Here is a 27733-nt window from a genome sequence, read left to right as displayed (position 1 = left end):
TTTAAATAAGATAAATTTATTTTTAAAAGGAAAGTGTGTCACTCCCATAAATGAAGACCCAGAATCACTAGCCATCAAGAGAAAATAACCGTAAAAATAAATGCAGTGAAATCAAACAATGTCATTAAATCCTGGCTGGATTCCCTTGCCCGTCCGGGCCTGTGTCTGATGTCTTATCTCCCTTTTCTGAAAAAGGAGATTGGCCAGGGTCAGGGAGGTGCGCACGACCCCTCGCACCGGCCGGGTACTTTCTCCTTGAAGTTGTCAGGAGGGAAATGACAGGCCTGACAAGGGAGTGACTTATTGCCGTGAGCGCCAAGGTGAACCGCCTTGTGTTTCCTCGTGCCTCGGTGGGTGCGTCCCGCACTGAGACGGTCTGGATGCCAGTGAACGTTGACTTCCGTTAGCTCCTCAAAGGGGTCCTCAGCGCCCAGGGTTCCCGACTGTCCCTGTAGGAAAGCCTCCTGCCCACCGATGCCAGGTGAGGACAGCGGAAACCCAAAGGCCTGAGGGGGCTATGGCGTGGACCCCTCCCAGCACCGTGGACCGTGGACCCTGATGAGCAGGCCCTGCTCTGGGCTGTCCCATGCAGTGGCCACTACCATGTGTGGCGACTGCGTCCCTGAGGAGCTGACACCACATGTACTGAATTGTGGTTAGTTGCTCCCACATCGCCACACGGCTGGCACGGCCGTACATCTTTCTGTGCCTGCGCCTGTCCCCTGACCTGGCCTTGGCCGGATCATAGTGCGCAGCCTGGGAGGCGAGAGGCCCCCGAGCAGTGGTGTGCCCAGCTCAGAGCAGGGTGACGGCTGCTCTTGTCCCGCCTCTGTCACAGCCCGGGAGCGTTGGTGTCACCACCCGCTTCTGCAGATGAGGAAAATGAGGCTTGGGGGCCATGAGACATGGCGACGGGATGCCCGTGCGCAGCACTCCCCACTGCACCTGTGAGGACCGTGCCTCTCTGCTCCCTGTGGCCTCACAGGCCCCGTCGCCCGCGCTCGGCATGGGTGTGGAGTGCAGGGGTGGGTCCCTGCCCTGGGGTCTGCAGACCAGGCCCTCTTCTCAGGGTCCGCCTGGATGGCAGGAACACACTTACATGGTCAAAAGCTGCAGGCTTCTACCCTCTCTCTCGCCTCTCCCCCTGGAGAAGGTGGCGGGGGAGAGGCAGGTCAGAAACCCGGGCGCTGGGTCACCTCTGCAGCCTCCCTCTGTTTCTGGCTGTTTTTACCGTCTCTCACCTCCCCAGACATTAGTGCTCCTGATCTGCCCTAGGAGTTGAGAGGTGAAGGGGAGGGGTGACCTGATAAATATACCCACTGCTGGGTTATCGGGTGGATTAATGCACAACACGCTCGCCCTCCCCCGCATCTCTCCCATGCTCCCAGGCCAGCCATTCCAGGCCACCTGCCTGTGAGAGGAGGACTGACCCGCACTGCTCAGCCCGGGTCTGCCTGCATTGCTGCTGGCGGGACTTTGGGCCTGAGCGGAGGAGAGACGTTTGGATGGAGAAGGGATGTGTAGCTCCCGCCTACCAAGGGGCTTCGTTTGGGCTGAAGAGACTGAGCTGACTGCACAGGCGAGAGCTTCCTGGACATTTAATGACTTTTCTGGCTGCAGGGCAGGGCCTGGTGGAGGCTCGTCCCGCCCCCCCCCCCCCCCCCCCCAGCTCCCCAGACCCTGCCCTTTCTTGTCCCTGCAGGGTCTTGGGGCTGATGGAGGAGCATAGTTTCTATAGCCAGAAACCGCTGTCTGTGCTGAATGTTTGCCAGGTGCCGGGCACCGTGCTAAGTGCTGGATGTGCACAATCCCATCAGCAGCAGTTCTCAGAAAGAGGTGCTTTATTCTCGCTTTACAGATGAAGGCTCAGAGCTTGTGTCACTTACCCAAGTCCCCAGCCTCAGGACAGAGTGGAAGATGAGCCGTGATCCTGGACTCTGGCCTGTTGGCACCGTGCCCCGCCAAGAGCCCGCGCTTGCCCGCCTTCTCCCTGGACAGGCCCGGGCCCTTCCAGCACCCCAGCAGATACTTGCAGGCCCCCTGCATGCCAGTACCTGGGACTGGAGCCACATCAAGAAAACAAGGAATGCACACAGAATGGCCCCAGGCCCCGAAGCTCCGTCTAGGGAGCGAGATAAAGGAAGGAGGGCGTTTTCCTCCTCCGGTCTGCCCCACACTCGGCCCTGCTCACTCGCTCTGGTCCTCAGAGTTCCGTCACTGGATCTGAGAAGCAGCTCGGAGGAGAGAGGCTCGTTCTGTGGGAGTGGGATGGGGAGGTAGGAGCGGGGCACTTGGTAGAGGCTCAGCAGCTGTGATGTGACCTTGTGATGACGGAACCGGGTCCTGGGGACGGGCCGACGTTGCTCAGCTCCAGGAGGGAGCGCCATGGTGTGCGCTCTCCTGGGATGGCAGACCCCCGAGGGCACCGGCTCCTGGAGCTCCCGTTTCACCGCTCCTGGGACCCCTGGGGGGATGCAGGCGGCCCCTGCGCAGGCCCCGGCCAGCAGGTGCAGGGACACCCAGAGAGGCTGTCCGCAAAGTAGTTTTGCTGAGTGAAGAAGTCAGTCATAAAAGATACACACTGGATGATCCGCTTACAAAATTCTTGAAGTTGAAAACTAATTTATAGCGATCAAAGGTAGATGAGTTGTTTTGGGATTGGTGGGTGGGAAGAATCATGAGGAAAGAAATATCCATGGGCATTAGAAACATTTTAGAGGTGATTTGTCAGTTATATATCAAAGAAACAGTAGAAATAGATGTTTCAGAGCGGGAATAGGACTGATTTCTCTATTTCCAGTTACCCGCTGGGATTAATTGAGTTGTGTTTTGAGGACAAATTATTGAAGTACGGTGGCTTTTTTGGAGGGAAATAGGTGGTAGGTTTGAGGAGAAATATGAATTACGCGTCCACTATGTGTCAGACCCCATGTTAAATACTTTATATGAATGATCCCATCGAATTCCCATAAAAACCCTTGGAGGTGAGTTCCGTTACCCACATTTTACAGATGGGAAATGGAGCCGGCGAGAGGTCGAGCCCCCTGCTTTATGACCAAAAAGGCAGTGCTGGCGCCCTGAGACTATGCAGACAGAGCGGGGCGGGTCCTGGGAGCCCACCTCCACCTCAGCCCTCCTTGGGGCGCGGCGGGCACCACTTCGAGGGACGTGCTTGTTCCGGTCGCAAATGTGTCCCAGGGACTGACGGGCTGTTCCCCTGCCTGGGCCTGGAGGACTCCGCCATGCAGGACTCGCATTTGACAACCTGGACGAGCCTGTCACCCTAACTGGCTCAGCATGGCCATGGTCAGACCCACCGGAGGGTGAGCTCTGGGCTGGCCTCAGAGAAGACGTCAGGCGGCGCGGCGCTGTGGGGGCCCGACCGGGAAGCAGGGCTCTGGATTCCGTGCCAGCACCATCCTCCATTCCCTCGGTACCTCTGGGCCGTCCTCCACCTTGTTTGGGCCTCATTTTCTCCTTCATGGAACGAGGTGTTGGACTTGGTGCCTGTTTGAGAGATTCCTGCTTCCTCCCTCGCTCTAGGAAGATGTGAGTCTGAGCGGCCACAGCCAGAATCTAGCAGGCGTCTTGGACGGTGTGTCAGTCTTCCCAAGCAAGAGCACTGATTGGGTGGAGACCGCTGAGTGGGCAGGTTCCTGGCACATGGGGGGGTTGGGGGGGATAGCTGCCTCCGGTCCACACAGGCTCTGGCCACTGGAGAATGACCACTGAGTCAGTTATGTCTTCACATGGAGCTCTCACCCCCCCAGGGGGAAGCCACTCTTGAGCACCCCAACCTCCATCTCCAGAGGGATGCGGGCCAGTCTCCTGGGAATGGGCCCACATGGCTGGTCCCCGCTGGAGAAGGGACCGACAGATGGACCAGGATGGCCGCCGGGCTGTGGGCTCCGTCTCCATTTTGCTTGTCCGGTGAACTTGCCAATACATTTCCTTTATTATGACTTGGTTAAGGTCATAAACCCTGGCCACGAGGATGATCTCTCTGCAGTAATCTCTCCCGGTTCTAACTTCAGACTTTAGCTTATTTTCGAAATGATAAGTGCAGGACAGGCCTGATCCCAGGTGCCTGGTGTGCCAACCTCCCAACACTGACAGGCACAAGCTGTGGCCACACCTGCGTGTCAGCGCCACGGGAGGAGGCCCGAGACTCGGAGTGGGAGCCGGAGCATTAGGGATTTCAGTTCCGCTTTATCTTCAACTTGAAATGGAGGAAAACAGACAAAAAACAAATAAGAAAGCTAAACAGTTGCGTGAGAGCTAGCAATTTGCTGGCTCCTGATGACAGACACTGCATTATCATAATTGTCTCTCCTACATGATGGGACAGAAAAATAATAATGTCATTTTATTTATAGCTGGGGTGGCCCCTTTATGAGAGTCATACAAGTTCCTGCCAAGTGGAGTAGGTCAAATGACATCTTTTGATCAGGCCTGTCCAAAGAGATCACAGATGAATGGCAGGTAATGGAGACCCAGTGACAAACCAAATCTAAAGCAGAAATAAGGCTGCCAGGCCTGCCAGTTACCCATTAGAGGCCCGCCCGTGGAAGGCAGGCTGCTTGACGCGTCGGCCGAACACCTAAATCAGCCAAGCGTCGGGGCTAAAATTGTGTATTATCATTGGAAATGGCTATTATTTCCTCGGTAACATTTCTGTTAGGGCTTTGTTTGTCTTGGGCTGACCCACGGTCGGAAGTGGACTTGGAAGGAGGCAAGCCCCGGGGACGGCCAGGCCCCCTGGGTTCTGGCCGTTACCTGGTTTTCATTGTTGGGCCCCAATGGGGTGCCACCCGGCCCTGCGTCCTGCTCAGGTGGAGGGAGAGGCGCTCCCCTTACAGGTGGGGTCAGGTCCCCATGCCTGCGCTTTTCTGCCCTGTGCATCGCTGCATCGCTCCCACCTTCTCCGCCATCACAGCTGGGCTATCACAGGCCACACAAGCCTGGAACCTTCTGAGCACAGGGGAGGGAGGCCCGAGCAGAGGGAGGAGACAGAGGGAAGGGTGGCGCCTGCTCCCATGTCCACCCAGCCTTGCGGGACAGAGATGGGCGGAGGCAGCTTCCACGTGATGGGGAAAAGTTATGGAATTGGGTTGTGCTTCGTAGACGTGGTGGTGAAAAGGCTTTGGTGGGAAACAAAATTTTCTATTTTTTTAAATTTGTGGGGGTGAAATGGGGTGGGATGCAAAGAAACACTCAAAGAACATGTGGAAGCCAGGGCTGCAAGGCTCCGGAGAGAAGCAACCCCCGTCCCGGGGCGCCCAGGTGGTGCTGTGGGTGATTTGTATTCTGCAGTGCATGCTGGGATGTTACAAATATTATTAAACATTGAAATGAGTATACTAGTTAGCTAATTAGTATGTTCCTCTTTCTTTTAATAATCCCGATGCATTTTCTTTCTTTCCTACCTCCGTTTTTATACACGTGGTAACCCTAAAGAATATATTTAGAAACATAATTAGTTATAATTAGAAGCAAACAAACCTGGCCCAGGGTAGCTCAATTGGTTACATGGAAATGCAGGTAATGGTGGCAGTGGCAGACACCACGTTCCCTGCTGCCTGAGGAAGTGATGGTCTGTCACACGCACACATGCACACACACCCATGCACGTGCACACACGCGTGCCTTCCGAGGACAAAGGAGCCAATGCTGGAAGTTTCTTTGGCTTGGCCTATGGAAGTTTCACAGCCTCACGTTTCTGGATCCTTTTCCATTAACTCCGTCTTTAAGTAACGGAGACACCGTGTCAGGGCTGTGGCGTCAGTCCCTGGTGATGAGAAGAAGACAGACATTTGACTGTTAGGTCTCTTGGCAGGAAATTTGGTCGAGAAGTCCCTTCCAATTTGTCATGCGCAGCAGTGGGCTCGGCTCCGCGGGAGGCTGGCAGCCCAGCCCCTCACATCACCTGTCGGGGGGACACCCCGGCTTGATCTGAAGTGACAGGCTGCATATGCAGGGCCCCCGAACCAGTGCTCCGTGTTCCGGCTGTTTGCTCAGGGAGGACACACCTCTTTCCTGCCAGGCAGGCAGTCACCTTTGACATTTGACCCTGCCCTACGAAAAAGCCTCGACCCCCTTGAGTGGCTGCCCCCCAAACCTCTATGTAAGGGGAAGTTTAAACCGGTCTGTGCTCCTGCTGGCTTTCGAGTGAATTTTTTTTTTTAAATTTCTCTTGAATTATGTAAAGAAGCATCACAAGATATTTACGATAAAAAAACACACAGATATTCTTTTTATACACTGATAAAATTGGAAATGTGGAAGCGTATTTGGAAGTGTAAACAGATGGTTAAAGATATTTGCTGGGAAGCATCAGAAACCGTCTTCCTGCTTGCTGCTCGGCTACACGCTGCTCTGGAGTCAGCTCACGGGCCCCAGCAGGATCGGCCCACCTGGCTTCCGAGGGGAGCGGGGGGGCCCTCCTCTTCATCCCAATGCCGCAGGCGAGCCTGCCATGGCCCGGGCCTCTGCTGCCTGCTCCCTGGCGCATGGAGGGCTCCTTCAGCCTCTGAGCAAGGAGGAGGCCTCTGCGCTCCTCCCTCCTTCGGGGTGCCGGCCGCGAGACCTGGCTCCGGAGGCCGGGCATCCCCTCCCCTCCCGCTAAGGTCTGGTCAGGGCTCTGTCTTTGTTGGGGACCCGATCCTTGTATTCCCAAGAGCTCCATGTGGGAGGTGCCCTTCCAATGCCATGGGTGCAGAGTGCCGCAGAGAAACCTGGGAAGAAAGGAAGAAGGAAGTGGCCCACTGCCTTCCCCACCCCCTTCCAAAAGGTAGCAGGATCCACCACACAACACGTTTCGGGTAGCGAAGGCCACAGGTCAGGTGATGTGGCAGGAAGTGAAGAACGCCATGAGGTTGTCTCCTGGCCCGGGGGTGGCGTGTGGGTGGGGTGCCTGGAGGTGGGGTGGGGAAGGAAGAAACGGCGGTATTTTTTACAAGCTGATCTGAAATGCTTTTAGTAGAATTGTTCAGTAGCAATAATCTGTCAACAGATTACAATTTTGCTTAATTTTAATGTGGCTAACTTAAGATGGTTGTATAGTAAATTTATGCAACTGATCACAGTTATTAAATTACCGCGTCTGCAAAGGAAGCAATCAAACCCCTTATTACAGTTGCTGTGAGTGAATGCTAAATGTCACGGAGCCACCAGTGCGCTGCGGGGAGCCGCACTCCAGTTAAAGATGCATAAAATATCAGCACTTTTTTAATGCTTGTGCATTCAACAAAGACTCCCATCATAATTAACTGGTATGGAAATAAATAATTCTTACAAACTACCTCAGAAACAGTTGTGCTACAGTTTTTGTCAAAGTCTGCTGCTCTGTAGCGATGTGTAAGCCCTTCAGACACATTTCCTGACTCACATATGCTATAAAATATTTAAATCTCACAGAGAGGTTTGAGAGCGATATTATAAATCCAACTCTCGGCGCTAAAAAGTAATTTATGATGATTAATTTAATTATACACTTGAAGGTTTTGATATTTTAAAAACTGGAGATTACCTTTTTGGGGGGCTAGGGTCCCAGTTTGCCAGTTCTTTCTGTAAATACCTGAGGATGCCCGTGGGGCCCGGCTCCACCAGGAAGGTGGACAGTCCGGGAGCTGCGTCCCAGTCCCGGTTCTGCACCGTCACAGGACCCTGGTCCTGTCACCGTCAGCATGTTCCTCCGAGTCCTGTCCGTGCGATTCCCACAGCACGTGTGCACGTCGTGGGACTTGTGGGAATCCCCGTGGGCACGTGGCAGGCCGGGGCGCCGGGCCCCAGGGACTCGCCGAGTGTTAGCTGTCATTATTAGGGTGGCTGCCCTGCCTTCACCGGCGTCTTTCTGAGGCCTGTTTGCTTTGCTGACATGGGCCACAGCCACATCAGTTGTCCCAGCGCTCCGGGTTACCCCTGGGCCAGCGCCCACACCTGTCGGGGCTGTGGGGTTTTACCCATCTGCCCTAGTGGGTCTTTGCACTGCGGGGCCTGGTGGGAAGGAGGAGAGCCGGCAGGCGGGGTGAGCAGCGCCCAGCACCTGAGCCTCACGCCTGAGCCAGTCCTGTCCACTGAGCAGCCCCATGGTGACGGCTGGACCAGGAGGTGGCCTGTGGACAGAGCCCTCCTGCAGGCTGGTGACCTTGGCTGTGTCGACGGAGTGCCCCGTCCAGCCAGGCCCGTGCCTCCTGGAGAGAGAGGTGCAGCCCGGGCACTGACGGGCATTGTGGCGATGGATCAGTTTACGCGGCTCACACACTCCCGACTTTTCCCATCGGCTGTGGGCGCCCGGCACGGCCGCATGTTTGCGGGGATCAGACGTCAGGCAGCAGACCTGCCGCCGACGCGTTCTCTTACCGAGCACGCTCACTGGGGGTACGTTTGTTTGGAATTGTTTGTTCAGGTTTATGTTGAGGGTCACTGTGTCGGGCATGCGGCCTCATGGGGGTGTCCCTTTGTGCGAATGCAGATGGCCTGACCCCTCCAGGAGCCGTGGGCACTCAGAACCCGCCCCGTGGGGCCTGTTGGGCTAGAACCTTAGCTCCCAGAGTTTCTGTCTTGTCCTGTGGCCTCACTTCAGGCCTCACTTGGGGTCCAGAGGGACAGTTTCAGGTGGACGTGGCGCCTCTGTGTTAGTGTCCATCCTACGGCTTGATGAGAAAAGTGACAGCGTGCGTAGCGTTTTGGGGAAAAGCAAATACACACTCATAAAGATCCATTAGGGAAATGGATGTGGTTGGGAATGGGGAGGAGACAGCTGGACTTAATAAACATCAGATTCTAGAATCTCTTAAAAAGAATCCATTTTGGTTTAAATATAACAACATTTCTGAAATAACGGCAAACGCTGGCCCGCCTCGAAGGCTGTGAGTTCACTCCCTCTCCGTGGGGCCCGTGTCCCGACCCCGTAGCTGGCTGTGGTGGGGAGTCACGGCTCAGCCCTGGTTTGGGGTCCGGGGGACCCTGGGCTGCAGCCCAGGCACGAGGTCACCCTGAGAACCTGGGAGTCAGCCCTGGGCTCCATCTCCGAGTGCAGACTTGCTCTCTGAGATGAAGGTGATTTGGGGGCTCATACACGTGGGTTCACGGACTCCCCCGCCTTTGGAAGTGTAAGCAGCGTCACCACATGCTTGCAGCCCGGGCAGCTGCGGCGACTGATGTCCCTGGTGTTGGGGGGGCAGGGAGGCGGTTCAGGAGCCAGGAGACCCGAGTTCACATCCTGGCTCTGTTTGACCAGCTGGGCACTCAGTGGGACCCAGTGTCCTCACGTGAGAAGTGGGTGGTGTGAGGAGACGGGCGAGGGAGCAAGAAAACCTCCACAACGCCCGAAAACAAGAATAAGAAGAGGCCCAGGCCTCCCCGCTGCCGTCACACCACGTCACTGCCGGTCGTGTCACTGCGCTGTCGGGCGGCCTGGCCAGGGCTCCTGAGTGTCCAGGTGACTCCTTCCGTCCCGACCCTGCGTCGCCGCCACGGGGCCCTCGGTGGGCCTTGCCATCGTCCCTGTGGTGCCGGCTCTGTGACGACGCTGGAGCCTCTCTCTGGGCACGTCCGGCTCAGCTGGACCCCGGTGCCAGGCCCCTCATCTGGTTACTTCCACGCCGCCCGCATCGTGCGCAGTATGGCGAGACCGGGACGAGGCGCTGGCCCAGTGATGTGCTGGCTGTGGCCGTCTCATTTTAATCCCAACAGTTGTGCCTGTGCGCCTGCGTGTGCCTGGTTACATAAGGTGCCGCTGGCACGTGGGCCGGCCACCAGGTGGGGGACAGGCAGGGCTGCTTTGCGTGGGGCACCGCCTTCTGGGACTCGGGAGGGCCCTGCCGTCCTCCCTCCGAAACACGGGACTGGGTCCCTCACGTCCCTCAGGCCTGATGTCGCAGTTGCCTGCGTCTTTCCAGCAGGAGTGGCCCCCGGACTCTTGCCTCCCTCACAGGCCCACCGCGCCCGCTACCACCGTCCCATCACAGCCCAGGAGGAAAGCGCCTGAGAGACTCGCTAATGGCAGGGAAACTGCTCTGATACAGCCTCAAGGAGCTCCTCCCGAACCGTGTTTAACGTAAACATGCTCTCAGAGATCTTTCAAGTGATTGACGCGAGATGATGCGCGCCACGGCGGTTTTGCATAATCTCACATCAGGCGCTCCCGTGCACCCGCTGCCAGTGCTCCAGTCAGCACCCTCCTCCCACGCCCCTCGGTCCTGAGAAGTCGCCCCAGTGCGTGCCCCACGGACTCCGTGTGTGGGGAGGGGTGTCGGTCCAGAAGTTCCTGGATGTGACTTTCTCCAGAGAAACCCTCCGGGAAAGTAAACTTCCCCTAGGAGCCAGGGATGGGCCCCTGGGCAGGCCCCGTAGTCCTGTCAGCAGGAGAGAGGCCTGGACCCGCCCCCCTGCCGCCCGGAGCCCCACCCCCAGAGGCCATCCCACAGGAAGCTAGTTGTAACCTACTTTTCCAGCTAGGCTTTTTTTTTTTATGTTAAATTGAGGCCGTCTTTGATGTAAAAAAGAAAGAAAACTGGTGTTCGATTATGACCATATCTAACTGCCCTGGTCTGTGAGCACTGTCTCTGTGCAGTGAGGTTACCTGGGTCGGGACCACAGGCTCTGCCTCGGTGGGAGCTGCCTGTCCCTGCAGCCCCTCCAATCCCTCTCTGGGGATTTCTGGTGCTCGGCAGGCATGGGCGGCAGTGTGGGGGGAGGGACAGGGTTAGAGCCGTGTGCATGGGCGGGGGGACAGGGTTAGAGCCGTGTGCATGGGCGGGGGGACAGGGTTAGAGCCGTGTGCATGGGCGGGGGGACAGGGTTAGAGCCATGTGCATGGGCGGGGGGACAGGGTTAGAGCCGTGTGCATGGGCGGGGGGACAGGGTTAGAGCGGTGTGCATGGGCGGGGGGACAGGGTTAGAGCCATGTGCATAGGGGTGGGGAGACAGGGTTAGAGCCGTGTGCATGGGGGTGGGGAGACAGGGTTAGAGCCGTGTGCATGGGCGTGGGGTGGAGGGACAGGGTTAGAGCTGTGTGCAGAACATTCCTGGGTCTGGCGGAGCCGCGGTCCTCAGAGGAAGGTCGATCAGATCCCGGGATCGATGGGGCCGTGGGATCCTGCTCAGGGGAGGTGCTCACGTTCGCAGGGAGAGTCCGCACCTTGCACACACGTGTGCGCGCGCGCGCGCACACACACACACACACACACACACACACACACTGCTCTGTCTTGGAGCCATTCGTCTCTGAATGTCAAATTGCAATAATTAACCATTATTGATCTTAAATTCAATTAACTTCATTAACGCAGGTCATGATGGGGGTGCTTGTAAGGGAAAGGCATTTGGCAAGTGTCTCTGCTCCTGTGACATGCTGTCCTCCCCGTGGTGGCCCAGACTGTCCCCTCGGAGGCAGCGGGGCAGCGGGGGAAAGGGCCAGGCGGGGCCTCCAGGGGCTTTGTGCAGGAGGCGCGGGCAGCGCGGGGCAGCGTTGGGCCCCTCTTGAAATGCCATGATTTCCCGAGGTGGGGACTCTGCCTGTGCCCACCCCCGCAGAGCCGGCACCTGACTCGGGAGCTCCCAGGTTCCCTGACTGGAAAGCAGCCCTCCGTGTCTGTTTTCAGATGAAAAGACACGTCGCCTCTTGACCTGGGGAGTAGGAAGCTGCTTCTGCACGTGTACTTCCCACTCCCCCCGCCCACCCCACGCCCTGAGCCTCAGTCTCTCGGTCCATTAAATGGGCATGATGTTGGCGTGCCCTCCCCTGGGGTGTTCCAGAGCTCCCTCCCTATGGGGGTGCCGACCTGTGAGGCCCAGCTTCAGGGGGCAGGATGCTCCTGTGTGTTGACACCCGATCTGGGTTTTTAGTGATTCCTCACGGAGATGCTGCTTGTCTTCTCGGTCAGGGAATCAAAACAAACCAAAAAAAGCAAGCATGACGTCTGCCTTCTGTACTGGGGAACGTTTGATTCCGTTCAAAGAGCTTTTCAGGCACCCAGCGTGTGCAGGCCCTGGGGGCAGTGTCCTCGCCCACCCAGGCAGCTCTCACCACATGTAGCCGCAGTCACCGAGTGCACGCCCTGACCCTCTGCCTCCTGCCTCTGCTCTGTGGCGTGGGAGGAGGTGATGGATGTGAGGTGGGAGGACATGCAGGCTGCTCTGCCCTGAACTGGAGAGAGTGGAGGAAGCTGGGGGACTTCTGCCTGAGGTGACACTTGTCTGGTGGCACTCACCCTAAGCAGCGCCTACCCACTGTGGGACCTGGGCCAGGAGTTACTATGGCTGTTTATGCGGGTCGCGTGAGGGGGCGGGGCAAGGAGTGCAGTCCCAGCCCCTGTGATGTGTATGGAGAGACCGTTCATGCATGCGGTTAGCCATTGCAAACACCATGGGAGATAAACGCCAGGAGAGACATGCAGACAATAATGCCAATGTTTCTCTAGCATTTAGAACCGAAAGAGGCCTTTCCATCCATGTCTCGTCGCTGAAATTAAAGAGAGACAGGTGAGAAAGGACGTGAGAGGAGGCGGGAGGAGGAGGGTGCTGGCAGGCAGGGCAGCGATGTGGGAAAACGGAGCATCAGGCGCCATGTGGAAGGAACGGCAGAAGCCACGATGAGACCAAAGAACCCTTCCCGGGAAAGAGGCACGTGTGGTGGCGTGGGCAGTGAGACGGGCGGGGAAGGTGAGATGGAGCTGGGTGATGCTGCCCTGGAACGTCAAGCTGAGGATGGTGTGGGCGTGACCCTCCAATGCTCTCTGAGCTCCTTAAACAAGGCCCTTTGACTGTGACTCTGCTGTTCACTTTGGTAACCTCTTCCTCACCTGAAAGCATGGAGAGAATGTATTTAGTATCATATGCATGTAGATGAAGGGGTGGGTCATTGGGTGGGTGGATCTATGGGTAGGTGGATGGATGGATGGGTGGATGGTTGGATGGATGGTTGGATGGGTGGGTGGGTGGATGGATGGATGGATGGATGGGTGGATGGGTGAATGGGTGGATGGATGAAGGGATGGGTTGTTTGCTGGGGGGGTGGTTTGGTGGGTGGGTAGATGTTGGATGGTGGGTAGATGGTGGATAGATGGGTGGATGGGTGGATGGGTGGATGGGTGGATGGATGAAGGAAGGGATGGGTTGTTTGCTGGGGGGTGGGGATGGTTTGGTGGATGGATGGGTGGGTGGATGGGTAGATGGATGGAGGAAGGGATGGGTTGTTTGCTGGGGGGTGGGGGTGGTTTGGTGGGGGGTGGATGTTGGATGGTGGGTGGATGGCGGATAGATGGGTGGATATGTGGATGGGTGGATAGATGAAGGAAGGGATGGTTGTTTGCTGGGGGGTGGGGGTCGTTTGGTGGGTGGGTGGATGTTGGATGGTGGGTGGATGGAAGGGTAGATGGGTTTGGTGACGCAGTTGCCCCTCGTCCATGTGAATTGACTCCTCTTTCATGAAAACCATCTATCACTGCTCCCTGAACACAGCGCTGGGCGCTGGGGGAGCAGCGGAAAGGCCTCGTGAGCACTGGGCTGGCACAGACACAGCCCACGCGGAACAGGCCCGTCGTCAAGGCTGCCCCACTTCCCCCAACCCATCGCCCTGTTCTCAGCTGTGGTCCCCCAGGTTGTGAGGTCACTGTGGACAGATAGGGGTCCGCTGGGTCCCACACCTGCCTTACTGGGGACTCCAGGCTCCCTGGTGAGGGTCCCTCTCCTCCCTCAGGAGCTCCCAGGCCCAGAGCCGACGGTGTCTCAGGCACACCTTGTCCAGGCACTAGAACGCTGACCTCTGCGCACAGGTGGTGTGGGACTCCAAGCACACCGCCGCTTCAGGAAGTTACCAGCTGCTTTTGCTGTTGTCTGGAGTCCACACGGTGAGAGAATCTGCCGCCGGGAGGAAGTTGTTCTCTCCGTCCTGAGACCCGTGATTGATTGGGTCTGCCTCCTGGGTTTTGTGAACTAACAGATGCAAAGGGCATAGGAAAGGGTGCAGACTTAGACTCTGCTCCAGGTGGGCAGGCAACGTGGGCACCTGCCATCCCCACAGGGGCTTTACCCTCTTCACCTCTCTTGCTGGGACTTAGCTTTGCCCGATAGACGGTCCCGGGTTAGCAGGCAGACTGATTGTCAGCCTCTACCACCACCGGGCTGGGCTGGATGGCGGTTCTGCCTGGCGGTTCTGCCCGGCGGTCTGGCGGCGAGGGACTTGCACTGGGGGTTTGGTGCCCCCGTGGCTCATATGGGCTTGAAGCCAAGAACAAAGGTGGCTCAGATGTCCCCGCATGGAGTGGGTATTCACTCTCCATTGGGAAGTTCTGTCTAAGCCGGTGGCTGTCAGTGTGACTGTGTCCGTGGTACTTATTTCTCTGGGGTGGGGTTGGTGCCCCACTGCAGCCGAGCGGATTCCCGGAAACGTGTGCATTTGGAGCTGTCCAGGGGCTCTATCGCCCTGACTTCCTCTCTGCGCCATCTGCCTTATGGGAGGTCCTGGGGCGGGGGCGGGGCTGGTCTGAGGGCTGCTGGAGTGATGGGATGAGGCTCTTGCCTAACCCGGGGGTGGGGGCTCCAGTCATGGCTCCTGGGGCCCCAGGCCTTGCTCTCCTCAGCATCTGCAGGAAGGGGCCCTGCCTAGATGCTGCGTCCGCGTCTTCGGAACAGGCTGGGGTTCCAACGCCTGAAAGGGGTCCTGGGTCTCGCTGTCACTGCCTCCTAGGGTCGGCAGAGGCCTGTTACAGCCTAAACCCGCCGGTCACCCACCCATCAGCGATGCCACGCTTTACCTTGGTGAGAACTTCCCAGCTTCATTAGCAGGTGCCACCAACGGGCCGGGCCGGCACCTCACACATCACATCACATCAACGCGCTCAGAATTAACACTCCCACCTCACTGGGGGGGAGACGGCCCCAGTGCTGCAGCCTTGGGAGAAGTCCACACCCCAGAACCACGCCTCGTGCGCCCAGCCCGCGGCCCACTGTCCCTTTGGGCTCCTCCTGGTCCCAGGGAAGCTGCAGTGCCGAGGGCTGCCCGAGAGGCCCCCGTCTCCCGGAACACGCAAGAACGCCGCTCTCTCTTTGCCCCTAGAGGCTGCGCCCGCATCACTCAGACAGCTCGAGCGAGGTTCTGTGACCCCAGTCCCCAGGCGGTGGAGGCAGGACCCGTGCTCTGCGGACGGGGACGTTCTCTGCTCCCTTCCCAGTGTCCTAACGGGCCCACAACTCGGTCCACTCACCGTGGTGTTGCCATCACCTTGGCTAAGCTCCTCCACCCACCACCCCCTCTGTCATCTCCTTGCTCTCTTGGCACCAGAAGGACGTTTCTCCTCAGTGCTGCTCCTCGAAGCCCCGCCCCGCGGCAGCCAGCGGGACGTACCCCATCCTGGCTGTCACCTTCCGGGGCCCTGAGCATCGGGCAGCTGGGAGCTGCCAGAGAGAGCTTGTGTCATCCCTGGCCCAGACCGAGCACCCGCCTGCGGCACTGCCCCGCACCCTCCAGGCCTCCCAGCGGCCCCTGGGGTGGGCTCTCGTAGCACCTGGGTGACTGTCAGAGGGGCTCCCGCCGCGCGTGCACAGAGGGAGCCCTGTGAACGCACCCAGAGGCACCGCGGGCAGCCCTTTGTGTGAAATGGACCCCTGCGGTTGGATTCCCAGGTGTGATTAGAGCAGGGTGAGAGGTCGGCTTTCTCCCACAGAGAGGAAGGCGGTGGCTCAAGACCGGGGCTGACCTGACACGGGGCAGCGCTCCCCTGGAGAAGGTGGCCCGGCAGGGACTGGGCTGCGGGGACCAGGGCAGCCAGAGTGGTCAGGGGTCTGAGGCGCCTCCCCCACTGGAACACGCCCTCCCCCAGGAACTCAGCCAGGTGGGCCCGGTGAGTGGGCTGTGGGCCGGTGGATGGGCCCGTGAGTGGGCTGTGAGTGGGTCCAGTCAGTGGTGGTGGGTGGGCGGTGGATGGGCTGTGGGCCCGGTGGGTGGGCCCAGTGGGTGGGCTGTGGGCCCGGTGGGTGAGCCCAGTGGGTGGTCTGTGGGTGGGCAGTGAGTGGGCTGTGGGTGGGCTATGGGTGGGCGGTGTGTGGGGCCAGGCCTGGTCCTCGGCTGCCTCCCCCCGGAAGTCCTGCTGCGGCCTGGGTGCCTGTGCTGGGTCAGGGGGCGTTCCTCCGCCTCGGTTGGTTGTTGCTCTCATTTCCCACCACTTCTCCTCCCTGACCTCCTCCTTCCCACCGCCCACAGCTCAAGGCTGCCCGAGGGACGAGGCCCAGGCCTGTGTCATGGGGCCTCTCACCCAGCAGTTCCCTGTGTCCCCTTTCCCGTGTCCCCCCAGTCCCGGTGGCTGGAGAGTGCAGACCTATGGGGTGCCCTCAGCTCCGCTGCCTCCGCCCCGAGGCACGCTGTGCGCTGCGGCACCCCCTCCGGCCCAGCTACGTGGATATTCCTGTCAATGTGCCCTTCCCTGCCACCAGCGATGAGTGAGTTAGTGCCGGTAAGGTTCCTGAGGGCTCTTCACTCCGGGCAAGCCCCTCATCCCCTGCCAGGTCTCGGACAGGGGAGCCCTGGGAGCCATGGGAGGGACTCGGGCCTGGAGGGCAGGCACGTGGAACCCACTGGGATGGAGCGTCCCCTGACGTGGAGGCCGCTGTGTGTCCAGGACAGCGCCTTCTGCGTGATTCCCCCTGGAGTTCAGTCAAATCCCCTTTCCACCGCCACTGATTCCTCCTGGGGTCCCAGCGGGGGCTTGGCACTGTTTCCTTTAGGGGTCACAGTTCCAGTGCCCGTGGCTGCAGGAGGGAGGCGTGTCCACCCTGGGCCACCGAGCGGGTCAGGTGCAGCTCCGGTGACAGGCTCAGCATGCACGCGTGAGCGTCAGGTGAACCGCCTGTTGGCTGCTTATCTCTTGATGTCCCAGGGGTCTCGGGCTGTCATGGAGGAAGCCTCTGTAACTCTGAGGGTTTTCTTTCTCATGAACATGTATCTCCACCCAGGACTGTTGAATCTAGCCTGTGCCCTTGGCCTTGAGCGCCAGGGACCCCGGGGACGGGTTACCGTCTTGCTGGTCAGGGCCTGACTGTTCACAGAGGAGAGACAGGGGTGACGGGAAGGGTGGCCCACTCTGCCAGGCCTCATCCGGGAGGGAAACTCATGCCTTGGAACCCCGGGGGGAATGAAACCGACCTTGTTCGCTCCTGTGGTTCCCTGCATGCCTGTGCTGCTGGGGTGGCTGCCGTGAGGCCCCCCTTTTTGCAGAACTGCCCCGGCCACTGCCGTTTGCTCAGGAGAAAGCAGTGCTGACCCTGCCTTTGTGCAGAGGGGCTGGGGAGGGCCCAGGCTGCTGCCCTGCAAGGAGACCCCTCCGGTGGGTTCTGTGTCCTGCCAGCCCAGAGGCCCGTATGCAGTAGCCCTGCTGACACGCCCACCACTCAGAATCGACCCAGGAAGGACTTAGGTCAGACCAGCCCGCTGCTCTGCTCTGGGACGGTTGGAGTCTCCATCACCTCGGTGCAGGGGCAGCTGTTGAGGAGGTTGGAGATGTTGTCTGTGGTGGGCGTTTGTGGTCCGTTCATTCACGCAGGCATCGCTCATCTGTCAGTGGGACCATCGAGGGCCCCAGGCCAGCAGTGGGGAGGCGGTGCCTGCACGGAGGCTTCTGGGTCCCTGCTCTGGGGGCCACGCGCTCCAGGGTGGGAGGTGGACTGGGGAGCCACCAGGTTCCCCTTCACTGGTGGCCTTCACGGCACAGTGGGCTCTTCCCTGTCCTGTGACCCTGCTTCTTTGGGCTTCAGGGCCGAGTCGGATTCCTGCCTCTCCCACACTGAGTTCCCGGGGCTGCAGTGGGAGCAGCGCGCCCAGGGCTGGTTCCTGGGTGGCTCTGGGAGATGAGTGCCGAGATCCATCCCCGTGCGCATGGCCGGGCTCCCGGAGGCAGGTGCTCTGACCCGTCTGCCCTGCGTCCCGTCTGCCAGGACCGAGGGGAGCCCCTCCCGGCTGCCCTACCCTGAATGCTGGCCATGGGGGTTTGTGAGCCAGGCCTCCACGCTGTGCTGTGAGCTGAGGAAGTGGGGGGACAGGGCGAACCCCTGCAGTTTCCCTTTCTGTCCCTTTTCCAGGACACGCGTCCCCTGCATCAGCGTGGCCAGCCCAGCGGCCAGGCCCCCCGTGGACCCTGCCCATTGTCAGCCTTTAACTTGTGCACGGCCTCACACTTAGGGTCCCCCCAGCGTGTCGCACCTCCGAGGGCCGGAGCAGGGCCCGCCCTCTGTCCCTCAGAAGGACGCTGCTGCTCGAGCACAGGACTCGCTCCCTTGTGTGCCAGGAGCAGTGTCCCTGCCCCTAGGGCTGGTCCCACCACGGGTACCCAGGACACAGCCCCCCTGCCCCCCGTGGGGACGTCACCGCTTCTCAGCGCAGAAAACGAGGTGTCAGACCGGGGCCTGGGAAGGAGCAGGAGGGCGGGCCCGCTGGAAGCCCGTGGGCGCGTCTGCGGGTCCTCTCTGGTCTGAGTCCCGCACCGTTTCGGCATGAAACCCACCGAGGGCACCTCTGTCGCGTGGCCGTGAAGCCCATGCGTGAAGCTGCTCTTTCTTCCCAAGAGTCTGTTTCTGTTTTCAGTCGGCCATGCGGCTGGCACTGTGGCCTCCCACGCACTTTCCCGCTGGCCGACTGCGCACGGGTGAGGGGCAGGCCGTGGTGGCCCCCTCTCCTCTGGCTTCAGATTGGGACTCGCCACAGGGCTCCGCGTCCTGGGGACCCAGTGAACGAGTGACGTCGGCAGTGTCCTGTCCTCAGCAGCCCCACTCAGAGTTCAGGGCCCAGCGGGCTCCACTAAGGAGCACCCCAAGTCACCGAGTTCAAGAGAATGAAAAAGGTCATTGTGTTCTCTGGGCCTCGCACCCCTGGGCGTGTGCCTCTGAAGCCACGGCGCCCCCTCTCCCTCCCCACCCCCCACACTGGCTTGGGACCTGCATGCGGGTTTACACACGAGCCTCTGGCTTCCGGAGAGGCAGGGTCCCGGGATACCCGGGAGGCTGGTGCTGAGTAAATATTGACAAAGTAGTCTAAAGAGCAAACACTTTGACATTTGTAAGGTCCACAGGAAGGTCTTGTATATATTGACACAGCAGGAGTGAGCGCTGCATACCAATGGCCCGAGCGTGCTCTGACCTCACCTGCACCGGTGTGTGTGCAGGCGGCAGGACGGCCGTGTGGACGGGCGCAGGGCCTGGGCGGGGCCGCGGTCCGTCTTCCCTCCCGTCAGGAGCACACCGGTGCCCATCTCTTGGTAGGACACACACGCTAAGCTTCCAGAAGACCCGCTTTTCCAGAGGATAAGAGGGAAAAATGCCACAAAATCTCATCTTTAATTTACTTCAATTGGTAATTTACTTCGTAAAAATTTCATTGATGTTTTTGTCCTTTATATTTATTAAAGATTGAGCCTCAAAAATGTAATGAGTAAAAAATGCTTGCTTAATTTAAATGGTGAATCTGTCTGTTAAGAAATGCATTAGGGGTAGGAGAAGCATAAGACATATTAATTGACAGACAGGAACTGCTGTCTCTGAGGTTGATACAAGTAATTTATTACTTTAGGAATGAATGCCACCTCCAGAACGTGCTTCATTAATTTCAAATTTAGTTTTAATTTCAAGCTGTTGCCCCTTGAGAAGAATAAGGTGGCAAATTATGTTTGAAGAGCAGATATTTTTTTGTACTCCAAAGAAACACCACATTGTAACTATTTAATTTTACAAATAAATGTGCCCACCGGCTTTGCGGCGTTTTCCCAGGAGCTGAGAAAATATTCCAGGTAAGACCAACACCCACTAACGCTTTCTTCTCTTTCTCTTCTCCTCCCGGTCTCTCCTCTTTCTGTCGCACCTGCCCACCTTCCCACCTGTCACCGCGCAGCCTATGTTTCCGACGAGCTCAAGGCTGCCGCCCTGGTGGAGGAAGAGCTGGACCCCGAAGGGAGCCCGGCAGATGGGGAGCCCTCGGCCAAGTACGCGTGCCCCGAGAAGGAGCTCAGCAAGCCCTGCGCCAGCTACCAGAACTCGCCGGCCGCCGAGTTCTCCAGCCACGACATGGACAGCGAGTCCCACATCAGCGAGGCCAGCGACCGCATGGCCGACTTTGAAAGCGGCTCCATCAAGAACGAGGAGGAGACCAAGGAGGGGGCGGCGGCGCTGGAGGAGACCTCCGTGTCAGACAGCCTGGAGCAGATGAAGGCCGTGTACAACAACTTCCTGTCCAACTCCTACTGGTCCACCCTCAGCCTCAACCTGCACCAGCCGGCCTCGGAGAAGAACCCGGGCAGCAGCAGCAGCAGCAGCAGCAGCAGTAGCAGCAGCTGTGGCAGCGGCAGCTTCGACTGGCACCAGAGCGCCATGGCCAAGACGCTGCAGCAGGTGTCACCGAGCCGCGCGCTGCCCGAGCCCAGCCTCTTCAGCACCGTGCAGCTGTACCGGCAGAGCAGCAAGCTCTACGGCTCCATCTTCACGGGGGCCAGCAAGTTCCGCTGCAGGGACTGCAGCGCCGCCTATGACACGCTGGTGGAGCTGACGGTGCACATGAATGAGACGGGCCACTACCGCGACGACAACCACGAGGCGGACAACAACAACCCCAAGCGCTGGTCCAAGCCGCGCAAGCGCTCGCTGCTGGAGATGGAGGGGAAGGAGGACGCCCAGAAGGTGCTCAAGTGCATGTACTGCGGCCACTCGTTTGAGTCCCTGCAGGACCTGAGCGTACATATGATCAAAACGAAACACTACCAAAAAGTGCCTCTGAAGGAGCCCGTCACGCCCGTTGCGGCCAAAATCATCCCCGCCGCTCGGAAGAAGGTGCCCACGGAGCTGGAGCTGCCCAGCTCCCCAGACTCCACGGGCGGGACCCCCAAGGCCGCGCTGGCCGACACGAACGACGTGCTGCAGAAGAACGCCAACCCCTACATCACACCCAACAACCGCTATGGCCACCAAAACGGGGCCAGCTACGCCTGGCACTTTGAGGCCCGCAAGTCCCAGATCCTCAAGTGCATGGAGTGCGGCAGCTCCCACGACTCCCTGCAGGAGCTCACCGCCCACATGATGGTCACCGGCCACTTCATCAAGGTCACGAACTCAGCCATGAAGAAGGGGAAGCCCATCATGGAGACGCCCGTCACACCCACCATCACCACCCTGCTGGACGAGAAGGTGCAGTCCGTGCCCCTGGCGGCCACCACCTTCACGTCCCCCTCCCACACACCGGCCAGCGTGTCCCCCAAACTGACCGTAGAGGTCAAGAAGGAAGTGGACAAGGAGAAAGCCGTCCCCGACGAGAAACCGAAGGACAAGGAGAAGCCCTGCGAAGAGGAAGAGAAGTATGACATCTCCTCCAAGTACCACTATTTGACGGAGAACGACCTGGAGGAGAGTCCCAAGGGGGGGCTGGACATCCTCAAGTCCCTTGAGAACACCGTGACGTCCGCCATCAACAAGGCCCAGAACGGCACCCCCAGCTGGGGCGGCTACCCCAGCATCCACGCCGCCTACCAGCTCCCCAACATGATGAAGCTGTCCTTGGGCTCATCGGGGAAGAGCGCGCCCCTGAAGCCCATGTTTGGCAACAGCGAGATCCTGTCCCCCGCCAAGAGCCAGACCCTGGTCTCCCCGCCCAGCAGCCAGACCTCGCCCATGCCCAAGACCAACTTCCACGCCATGGAGGAGCTGGTGAAAAAGGTCACTGAGAAAGTGGCCAAGGTCGAGGAGAAGATGAAGGAGCCAGAGGGCAAGCTCTCTCCACCCAAGCGGGCCACCCCATCCCCCTGCGGCAGCGACGCCAGCGAACCCATCAAGATGGAGGCCTCTGGCGACGGTGGCTTCCGCAGCCAGGAGCACAGCCCCAGTCCCCCGCGAGAAGGCGGCAAGGAGGCGAGCCCCCCGGCGGAGCCTGTGGAGAACAGCCAGGAGCCGGGCAAGCCCGCGGCCGGCAGCCTGAGCAGCACCGCCATCATCACCGACCACCCGCCCGAGCAGCCGTTCGTGAACCCCCTGAGCGCCCTGCAGTCCGTCATGAACATCCACCTGGGCAAGGCCGCCAAGCCCTCCCTGCCGGCCCTGGACCCCATGAGCATGCTCTTCAAGATGAGCAACAGTCTGGCCGAGAAGGCGGCCGTGGCCACGCCCCCGCCCCTTCCGGCCAAGAAGGCGGACCCCCTGGACCGCTATTTCTACCACGCCAGCCATGACCAGCCCATCGACCTGACGAAAGGGAAGAGTGACAAGGGCTGCTCGCTGGGTTCGGTGCTCCTGTCCCCCACGTCCACGTCCCCAGCCACCTCCTCGTCCACCGCGGCGACGGCGAAGACGGCCGCCGTGGTGTCCTTCATGGCGAGCTCGCCGCTGCGCGAGAACGCCCTGTCGGACATCTCCGACATGCTGAAGAACCTGACGGAGAGCCACACGTCCAAGGCCTCCACCCCCTCCAGCGTCTCCGAGAAGTCCGATGTCGACGGGGCCACCCTGGAGGAGGCCGAGGAGGCGACGCCGGCGCAGAAGAGGAAGGGCCGCCAGTCCAACTGGAACCCGCAGCACCTGCTGATCCTGCAGGCCCAGTTCGCTGCCAGCCTGCGGCAGACCTCGGAGGGCAAGTTCATCATGTCGGACCTGAGCCCCCAGGAGCGCATGCACATCTCCAGGTTCACGGGGCTCTCCATGACCACCATCAGCCACTGGCTGGCCAACGTGAAGTACCAGCTCCGAAGGACAGGCGGGACCAAGTTCCTCAAAAACCTGGACACGGGCCACCCCGTGTTCTTTTGTAATGACTGCGCGTCACAAATCAGGACTCCCTCCACCTATATCAGCCACCTGGAGTCGCACCTGGGCTTCCGGCTCCGGGACTTGTCCAAACTGTCCACCGAGCAGCTCAACAGTCAGATAGCACAAACCAAGTCACCGTCCGAGAAGCTGCTGGCCGCCTCCTCCGAGGAGGACCTGGGCACCTCCTACCAGTGCAAACTGTGCAACCGGACCTTCGCGAGCAAGCACGCCGTCAAGCTGCACCTCAGCAAAACCCACGGGAAGTCCCCGGAGGACCACCTGCTGTACGTGTCCGAGCTGGAGAAGCAGTAGCAGTGGCTTCCGGCCGAGACGACTGTGGTCTGCTCTGGGGAGGCGGCGCCCACACCGGGGCCGCTCCATCCCGCCGCACACAGGTTCTTGTCCCCCCGGCAGCGCGCTCCGGCGGGCGGTTTTGTACGACTGTACAGTGTTGATAGAGGTGCGTAATCAGCGGTTGTTACTGGTAACCAGGAAGGCCGACGCGCAGTGCTAAGTGTTTGGAACTCTGTGTAAATGGGATTTAGTCGTGAGCACCGATGCTCCAAGCTGCATGCGTAACAGACCATTTAATGAAGCATTTATACCGAAGCCCGCACCCCTCCATGCAACCGGAGTGCGTGCGCCCGTTCCTCACCCTTTCATCTTCAGTCCTCTGAGTACTTTGAAGCACTTTTGCATTCGTTTGGTTAAAAAAAATAAAATAAAATGATAATAATGTATGAAGCTCTGTTTTGTAAACTCCTTACCAGCTTCGTTAAAATTAATATGAACCTCCATTTATGCAGATCTGCAGGGGTATAACACGCCTTGAAATTTAAAAGAATATTATTTTCACATTGAAACATAAATGTATATATTGTATAGATTTCAGACTCTCTTATGAAGAATGTGATTGTGGTTAATTGACCTTTTTTCCTGCATTTATAGCAACAGTGTTTTATGTACCCGCTATGCTCTGGGCATAAGCCGTGCCTGTGTATAGTGTATATTTCTGTTTCCTTTTTTAAGGTCTCTGGGTTTTGTTTTTTACATGCAAACATTGTAAATTATACAGAAGATACCACAGATAGCATTTATAAAGTATACAGAAACATTATCTGAAAGCAAAGTATGATTGTTTGTTTTGCTATACAGTACAACTATATTGATAGAGGTTCCTGTTTAAATTATACATATTTATTAGCACCACGTCATCATTTGTTCTGAGCAGTCTGAATAAGCGAGGCCAGTGCTACGTCCACAGCAGGCAGCATCGTAACTATTTTGCACATCGTTTTTTAAAGGTATTTATTAGAAATCAAAGAATGCTCACAATAAACTCAGTGCTCAAAGGGTTAAGTCTATTTGAAAAGGAAAAAAGAAAACAGAGAGAGAGAGAGAGAGAGAGAGAGAGAGAGAGAGACTTGTACTGTATTTCCTAAACGTTGATAAAGCCTTTAAAATGTTTGTACTGTAATACTTTGCTGCGGCCCCGGGGCCGCCCTCCCCACTACTTATCAGCCCTCCGCCGCCAGGCCAGTGGCCGGATGCCTTTTTGTTTCAAACGGTAACTTTCTGTTTTCTTCTTCTAATTATTCTCCCCAGATCCCACACTGCAGCTTTATCTTTAGGCTCATGAAAGGTAACCCGTGGTTACCGCTCTCCCAGCGATCCCGTTCTTCCTCGGTTTTGGCAGTTAATTTGCAGCAGTAACTGACAGCTGACACCCCGTGAAAACCCATGTATAAAACCTCGGCATGTACACAGCACAGCCACTTCCCACACTGTGTGCCCGTTTCCTTGTTGACGATGCACCACCATTCTGTGACTCTTCACGTAACCCTTTTTCTACAGCAGCATTAAAATCGTCTTTTTGCTATAATTTTGTGTCGCGTTCACAATTATGTCTGAAATGTGCTCCGACTAACGAGCGCATTAAAATGGAATTGCGCGCGGTCTGTTTATGGCTGAGGTGGCTTCGGGGTCTGCCAGGTGCTGGCAGGCGGAGCTGCCGTAAATCAGGGGAGTTTCCATGCACTCGGGCGCTGGGAGAGCAGGAACACGCTCTCCAAGGCGGTGTGGCCTGCACATTTGAGAGGAAGGCAGACATTTGCATGTGGTTGGCTTCTCTCTGGGCAAGGGATGCTGCAGATGGGGTGGTAGAGCGCAGGGCCCCACCTGGGGGCTGGCGTGGGGTGGGGTCCGGTCTCCCCGCTGGGTGTGAGGAGTCGGGGCCCTGAGCCCTGAGCCCTGCGCCCTGCCGGGCAGATGGGAAGTGAGGTCTGGAAGCCTCCACGCACGCCAGCTCCTGCCTGTTGACGTGATTCCCACGGAGCAGCGGACAATGGAGGGGCAGGTGGGGTTGGGCCCAGGGCTCCCTCCCCAGCACAGAAGCTCCCACGGGTGACGAGGCACAGGATGGCCCGGGGTGGGGGCGGCACCCACATGGGGGTTGGGGGGGAGAGCGTTTATATGATCGTCACCAGCTCCTATGAGTCCTGGCAAATCGTGCCAACAAGACGCGGCATGTCCCGTCAAGTTGTGAAATACCTTCATTACGTGTGCAAACCACCCTTGCAGTTCGAGGAACCGTTGCTCCCACCCAGGGATTATACCAATGAGCGACGCAGCCCGCCACATGACGCAGGAACGCCTCACCTGAAACAGATACTCCTATTAAAGATGGAAATTAAGCCCTTTCAGAGATGTTTGGCAACACGCCCACATCCTTCCATTCTTCCCACCCCTTTTGTCACGATGCGTCCCAGATCCCTGTCTGTGCCAGTCTCGTCGGCAGTCAGCTCTCGCCTGGTTTTCGACAGGAACTCGCCCGTTCAGAACGGGATTTTGGCAAATGGGTTCCAGGCTGGCTGCGCTCATGCCTGTGATGCAGACGCCCACGTGGGCTGTGCCGAGGTCGGGGCCGCGAGGGCTTCCCTGGAGTCCCCTCTCATGTGGCCCGTCCCTGGGAGCAGTCCTGTGCCCCGTGACCCCTGAGCCCTCTCCAGGGAACCTGGCCCAGGGCACAGACACGCTCCCTTCTGTGCCTCCACACCCTCTCACCCGGAGCCCAGGTTTCTACTCTGAGTTTTTTGCAGTTAAATATAGCGTGGGTTTATTAGAATCCAAAGTCCTGCCGCTAACAGATTAAACTGACAACACTTCCGTCACCACCGGCCCGTGCGCTTGGCGGGAGGTGGGCTTGTGCTGCTGGTGGGGCCCTGGAGAGTTTGGGAGAAGAACCTGACATCTGCCCATCTCCCCCTCAGGCCTCACCCCCGCCCCTGGGACTCTCATTCGGGTTTGGAAGTGAGCATGTCTAGTCCAGGTAGGTGGCACGCGGTGGCTCCCTCGGCATCCAGGCTCAGAGCCAGGAGGGGACTGCTTGTACTCACGGTCCTGAAATTCACTTCACCCCAAGGGGAAGCGGTGCCTGGGCAGCGGAGGGCCCTGGCCGGGGTGCACACCTCACTGGGCAGTGATCGCCCCCCAAACCACACATCACAGGGAGGGGGCGGCCGGGCCTCAGCCCACCTGGAAATGCAAGGCCACTTAGTTCAGGGTCACAGGACACTGTCCTGGCTGAGGGTGGGCCAGCGCCTGGAACAGCCTCTTCCCGAGCCGGCGCCTGCTGCTCCCGCCGCAAAGCAGGACGCAGCCAGCTGCTCCCGGCCAGGCAGAGGCGGCCGGCCCCGCAGGGAGGCTCACCGAGGGCGTGAGTGTGGAGGACTGTCATCAAGTCTGTCTTTACCTGCGTCCGGGCAGGGGAGGGCCGTGCGGTGAGGGCGTTTAATCACAGGTGTGCAGGGGACCGACCTCGCCCGCCCGCCCGGCTTGCCGCAGTCCCTTGTACGTCTCACAGCCATCACCTTTGCACAGTATCTTAAAATAACATTTGTGATAAATGTGCAATTTAACTAATTTATGGTGCTCTGATGTGCTCAGGGCTACATGCAAGATGAAAACCTTAAATGGAGCTTGAACAGCTCACTTCACAACAAGAAATCAATATGCCACATCGCAGCTCCTCGCCGCAGCCGACAGGCAGCAAACACCAGCACTGCAGCCTCCACGTTCAGTGGCGAGGATTCTCTAATGAACAGAGCCCAGCGTCTGAGGGGCGGGCGGTGACGAGGACCCGGCCCCCGGCACCTCTGTTCCATTTCCTGCTGCTGAAGGGAAGAGCCTCGGCGGCCACCCAGGAGGAGCTGTGGGGTGCAGGGCTGTCCCCAGGAGGCCCAGCGAGGTCAGGCCACGGGCTCTGCAGGCCGAGGGCGACTTCCCGTTCTGACCGCGCAGCGAGGCGGGTCAGCGCCCCACCCAACTGCCACGCTCCTCAGGCCTGGTGTGAGCACATTTACAAAGAAGCGAGGCCCGCCGCTGCCGAGCCCAGGGCGGGCTGAGCTCCGTGAGAGCAGGGCCCAGGAGCCAGGGGCCTGCGTGGCGGGACCGCAGCCGTGGGAAGCCAGGCGCCTCGAGCCGAGCCTGGGTGAGAGCCATCGTCCCCGAGGTTCTAAGTCATCTCATGGGAAAATCAAATGATAGTATTTTTTCAAATTCATCTGTGCGGCTCTCTTAATATTGGAAAATGGCCGTTTTAAGAGAGCCGCACAATGCTTTGTATTCTGTTGATTATTTAGCACAAAAATAACACACTTTGTGTAATAGGAAGCAATCATAAAAATGGAAACACGCAAAGCCCACCACCACTCTTTAGTAATAAGTACTTTAACTTTAAAACAGTGGCTATTACCCCATTAGCTATGGAGAAATCACCATTTTTACTCCACCAGAGAGGTATGCTTTTGGCGATAGAAACGCTAACCTTTTCTCTCTCGGCATTTGTTATTAAGCACGTGAGATCTTTGGCCAAAGGAAACCTGGAATGCATCTCCCCTGGGCCCCGGGCCAGCAGCACCTCCGAGCGGAAGCCAGCCTGGGACCCGGGAAGCGCCGAGCCTGG

The 27733-nt window shown here is 58.5% G+C and overlaps 1 protein-coding gene across 1 annotated transcript in view; it reads left to right on the top strand.

Annotated features, from left to right (window-relative positions):
• TSHZ3 (teashirt zinc finger homeobox 3) overlaps positions 1-24453 on the top strand; it is a 57397-nt gene extending 32944 nt beyond the window's left edge. Inside the window, exon 2 of the mRNA XM_079799348.1 lies at positions 19877-24453. Coding sequence (XP_079655474.1) covers positions 19877-23082 — 3206 coding nt within the window. The 3' untranslated portion in view covers positions 23083-24453. The remainder of the gene's footprint in view (positions 1-19876) is intronic.
• The last annotated feature ends 3280 nt before the right edge of the window (positions 24454-27733 follow it).

This window comes from Cnephaeus nilssonii (assembly GCF_951640355.1).
Source record: "Cnephaeus nilssonii genome assembly, chromosome: 20".
NCBI lineage: Eukaryota > Metazoa > Chordata > Mammalia > Chiroptera > Vespertilionidae > Cnephaeus > Cnephaeus nilssonii.
Note: the sequence above shows the minus strand (reverse complement) of the source record. Positions and strands in the feature narration are given on the sequence as shown.